Below are 5,264 nucleotides of genomic sequence, written 5' to 3'. Positions count from 1 at the left end.
CAAGATTTTGGGATTATAAAAAAAAAAATTAAAGAGAGACATTTCTAGGTATAATATTAAAATTTTAAAAAAAAAATTAGAGAGCATATGGAGATTATAATTTTTTTTAAGGATTAGTTTTTATATTTATAGAAGAGTAATACTACATACAATCGTGGAATGTGTAAATGTTTTGCAATCGCTTTGAAAAAGAGTGAGGTTCACGATTAAAAATTTAGTTTTTTTTTTTCGCGTGGATCCCGTATTAATTCATTTTTCTCAAAGAGACTGCACGACGCTTGCATAACCACGACTGCAAATATCAATATTTCCCCCTGCATTCTGTTGAGCAATGATGGTTCTTAACATGTCAGTTAATTGCTTTAACCTTCCTTTAACTTCCTGCAGGCCTTCCTCGTGGTGGTCAATCTGGTTTTGCATGGCTTCCTGCTGCTGCTGCTGCTTGGATCTAGTTCCTTCCGCCATCAAAACTGAGGTCTCTGGTACCAATTGCTATGAAGCTGCTTATAAGCTGTATTTAGGAATACTGTATTGAACGGAGAGTATGTAGAGAGAGTGAGAGAGAATGAGGAATGATATGAAAAACAAGAGAATGGAATGGATAAATGGTGACAGTAGTGCCACACTGGGTTTTGTTCGAGGCAAACCCTTCCTCCAAATAACAAATCTTACAATGATTATGCATGCCTCTGCCATGCACCCCCGTCCCCCTTTTACACCCACTACCTGGAGAATATTCCTCCATGCATAAAACATACAGGGTTGGAGCATAACAAAATTTGGACTATTCTAGAAAGGAAATGCATACAAATGGTAACATAAATTTAAGAAATAACTAAACGACATCATTAAACCAGCAGCAAACGGCATCGTCGAACTGGCCTCTCCTTTGGACTGGAAATGGCACCGTTCCTCCCCAGTTGAAACGACATCGTTGTGAGATGCCCTTATTGCCTCCTCCTTCTTGAAACTTCATTAAGCCACCTACCCTCTTCACTAGGGGTGAGTTCGGTCCGGTCCGGTCCGGTCCGGGGAGGTTTTGTGGACCGGACCGGACCTATTCGGTCCAGGGTTTTCCAACCCTGGACCGGACCGAACTCCATCAGGACCGGTCCGGTCCGGTCCTATCCGGTCCGGTCGGTCCAAGGTTGACTTTTTTTTTTTTTTTTTTTTTTATTTTTTTTTTATTATCTAATGACATTTTTTTTAATATTTATGTAATTATATTGTAATATATTTAATATATATACATATAGTATTATATATATATATTAGTAATATGCTAATACTATTAGTCTATTAGTAATAATACTATAACTAATAAATATATGTAATAATAACTATACTATAACTAATAACTATATGTAATAATAGTAATAGTGATAACTATATATTTATATAATATGCTAATATTTAATGACATTTTTTTAATATTTATGTAATTATATTGTAATATATTTAATATATATACATATAGTATACTATTATATATATTAGTAATATGCTAATACTATTATATAAATAATATATATAAATAATATTTATTTATTTTTATTTCTATTCGGTCCGGTCCGGGGTGAAAAACTCCCGGACCGGGACCGGACCGAATCTTTTCTGTCCATTAAAAATGGGACCGGACCGGACCTGACCCAATTCGGTCCGGTCCGGTCCGGTCCAAACAGTGCCGGTCCGGTCGGTTTTGCCGGTCCGGACCGGCCGATGCTCACCCCTACTCTTCACGCCCCATCTGATGTTCTTCCCGAACCATGGCCTCCTGATCGTGCCCTTGATTCGGAATCACAGCAGTTTATAAGCCGTGTTGTCCAATTCTTGTTATGACTTGGTCGCGTTTTGGCCCTGAATTAATATACACCTCGTGTGATTTTACCAGAGTATATATTTATGTGACTCTCTCTCTCTCTCCCCTCTCCTTTATATGTATGTATATATATATTTATATTTATGATAATATACTAGATCGGAGTAACGTGTAAAGCACGTTTATCTAGTTGGGTGAGATAAGATTTGTAATAAAAGTAATATGATTTAAAAAGAAAAATTAATTTATAACTTAATGCATATAAACAATAAAAGAAAAAAAACAAATTTTAAGAAATATCTTTTGATAATGATAAGTTAGTGAAGTATAATAATTACATATTTGGATAGATTAGAAAACAAAAAGATTTGTTCAAAATAGATTAGAAAGTCACATCCTTGAAAATAGATAATCTCTAGAAATTAAACAAGATTTTGGGATTATTAAAAAAAAATTAAAGAGAGACATTTCTAGGTATAATATTAAAATTTAAAAAACAATTAGAGAGCATATGGAGATTATAATTTTTTGTTAAGGATTAGTTTCTATATTTATAGAAGTGTAATGCTACATACAGTCATAGAATGTGCAAACGCTGAGCAATCGCTTTTAAAAAAAGTAGGGTTCAAGATTAAAAAGTTAATTAGTTTTTTTTTTTTTCACGTGAGTCCCGTATTAATTTACTTTTTTCAAAAGAACTGCACAGTACTTGTACAACTATAATTACAAATATAATTTCTCTTTATAGAATTATCATGCATTAAATTTAATTGCTATTATATATTTATGTGACGATAGGTTTTATTTTTGAGTGATATTGGGGAGTGAAGTATATATGGAGAAATTAAAAGATAGTAAAAAAGAAAAGAAAAAAAAAAAAAACTAATACCCGGACCTATTAATTACATTTAATATTATCAAGTACTGATGTCAATGACATTAGGGAATCGATATCATAACCTTAACGAACTGGATCCCTTGGTTTGACACCTACATGGCTTTGGTTTTAAAATCTTTTGTGTTATTTGCCAAGAACACATGATGCGATTATTAATTTACGACAGCTTAACCAAATTGTCTATGCCAAAAGTTCCGAGGCCTGATTGGCACAATACCCAGTTTTTAAAAGTGAGGTCATTAATTCTTTCCCTCCCCCAAATCCCCCAATATCTAAAAATCCAAGTTGTCTATCTGTTAGGCCAGTACTTAGGTGCATATTCTTGCAGTAAAAAAATTGATATTATTTCTTACGTCATGATATTATTTTAAGTAAAATGGATGGAAACGTATTCTCTCAGAAATGCGTTTATATATGCTTCCATCTCCGTAAATTTTTCCGCTTGACATATATTTCTTTTACACGAAACAATTATATAAATAGACATAATACGTCGAAAAATTTTATTCATCATCTTCACACCATAAATTATATATAATTTTTTAAATTTTAATTATTTTATTTTTTAAATATGTAATGTATGGATGATAAATATAACAACTCAATTAATTAATTAAGAGGAATAAAATAAAATAAAATAAAAATATAATTATTTAATGTGTGGGATGATCATAAACAGCTCTAATATATATGATAGAAAATAAAAAACCCGTCACTGGCTAGCTTAAACATTAATTAATAATTATTCCTTCAAACTCTCTTAATTAGTCAAGCAAACTACAACCAACTCATCATCACTTAACATTATTGACTTAGTCCAAGCTGGATAACCATCAACCAAGTACAAACCGCTCATTTATCCAAGTAAAATGCGGTCAACTCTAACATAGGAAAAGATACACATACAATTTTTATACAATCATGTTTTTAATCAGATTATTTAATATCCTTCTTCAACTCGACGTAGTTGCGTTCCAAACCATGATCTGATCACTCGGCGCCGCTTTCCTTGTTAATGTCGTCCAGAATCACAATAAGCGCAATTATGAATGCATAATCAACGTTAGGATAAACAGTCACCGAGAAGTTGTCTTTTCCGAACAGAACACTTTGAGCGGTGGTCTTCTTATACATCTGCATTTTAATTTCCACGGTAATCAATTCAATTAGTCTCTAATTATATAGGTTCTTAAATTTTCAAAGATCTCGTTAATTTTTCCAAAGAATCAAGTAATACATACTACTTCGTCTCTCTAATATAAACATCCTCACATCTCCGATTACTTGTAAAAAGAAAAACTAAAAGCGAAAACCAGCTTCTTACCCGAGCAACTATATTGGGAGAATCTCCTGCATAAACGACACAACTTCTTTCAGACCAACTCCCTTCAACCTTGAAGTCGCATACCTCTTCTTTTGTGTTATTTGCCAAAAACACATGTAATTTGGCCTTGAATTGGATCATTGAAGATCGCTTAACAGTAAAAAGAAGATCATTGGGCTCTTTGCTTTCGCCCCTATACACATACCATCTGTCATGTGCAGACATTATCTACGCAAACAAACATGATGATCAATTGCAATTTCAAGACAATATAATATAATTATATGAATATAAGAAAATAAATAACAAAACCAAGACTTGGGGGAAAGGATGTTACATATGTTTACAGTGAAATATATATTATAAACCAAATTAATGAACCTTCTCTCGAAGAGTGACAATAGGATTTTCGGCAGCATCAAGCAGAATACGCTGATCATGAAGGGACATTAATTTTCCTTTAACTTTGAAAATGACGGTGCCGTTGATGTCTGTGACAACAAAGTTACCATCGGATATGGTCATGACTTTTTTTACAACCGAAAGATCAACGGGGTAAGGTGTACAGTACTGAGTGCCGATGATGGGAAGAGGGTTTTCAAGTTTTGTGCCACTTGGAGCTGGAGCTGGAATTGGAATTGGCTGAGCCATGATGATGAGAATGGGGAAGGAGCACAGGAGATGAAGACTCGCTTATGTTGCTTGAGGTTTTGGTGGTGTGGGGAGTGTTCTGTGAGTGGTTTTCCTTTTAAAATGCGCAGAAGACCCGTGAAGTGCGCTCTGAAATGTTGAGGTGGCGGGACCACACGTATGTACGCTTTCCCTTTAGACTCCATGGGATCGAACGTGTCTAGTAGAATGCCTTGTACATTTATTGGACTTGTATGCCAAATAGTACAAAGCATATCTGTCCCTTTAGATTCCATGGGACACGTTCCGAACGTGTCTAGTAGAATGCCTTGTACATTTATTGGACTTGTATGCCAAATAGTCCAAAGCATATCTGTCCCTTTAGATTCCATGGGATCGAACGTGTCTAGTAGAATGCCTTGTACATTTATTGGACTTGAATGCAAAATAGTCCAAAGCATATCTGATAGCTGCCATGATTAGGAAAGGCAATATATAATACGACCGGTAATTCTATCGTAAATATGATACGATAATAATAGGTTTTGATTTAATTTTAATAAATTAAATTAAAATAAGTTAATCGTTAAGAT

At 33.9% G+C, this 5,264-nt stretch overlaps 1 protein-coding gene across 1 annotated transcript; it reads right to left on the bottom strand.

Moving 5' to 3' along the window:
• Nucleotides 1–3,433: 3,433 nt before the first annotated feature.
• LOC122278140 (protein LURP-one-related 10-like) lies at nt 3,434–4,781 on the bottom strand. Its single transcript, XM_043088241.1, has 3 exons — nt 4,423–4,781; nt 4,042–4,269; nt 3,434–3,851 (listed from the first exon to the last, which is right to left on the bottom strand). Exons 1-3 carry the CDS (start codon nt 4,690–4,692, stop codon nt 3,708–3,710), a joined length of 642 nt encoding a protein of 213 aa, XP_042944175.1. The 5' UTR covers nt 4,693–4,781; the 3' UTR covers nt 3,434–3,707.
• Nucleotides 4,782–5,264: the final 483 nt, after the last annotated feature.

This window comes from Carya illinoinensis, chromosome 10 (genome assembly GCF_018687715.1).
Source record: "Carya illinoinensis cultivar Pawnee chromosome 10, C.illinoinensisPawnee_v1, whole genome shotgun sequence".
NCBI lineage: Eukaryota > Viridiplantae > Streptophyta > Magnoliopsida > Fagales > Juglandaceae > Carya > Carya illinoinensis.
This window is presented reverse-complemented; position numbering and strand designations above follow the sequence as displayed.

Bases quoted from the DNA above. Each gene is read 5' to 3' on its own strand.
- LOC122278140 (XM_043088241.1), bottom strand. From the start codon at position 4,692: ATGGCTCAGCCAATTCCAATTCCAGCTCCAGCTCCAAGTGGCACAAAA. The intron at 4,270-4,422 runs GTTCATTAATTT...TTGTTTGCGTAG, and splicing joins TTGTCACTCTTCGAGAGAAG to ATAATGTCTGCACATGACAG. The intron at 3,852-4,041 runs GTAAGAAGCTGG...ATTAAAATGCAG, and splicing joins CTCCCAATATAGTTGCTCGG to ATGTATAAGAAGACCACCGC.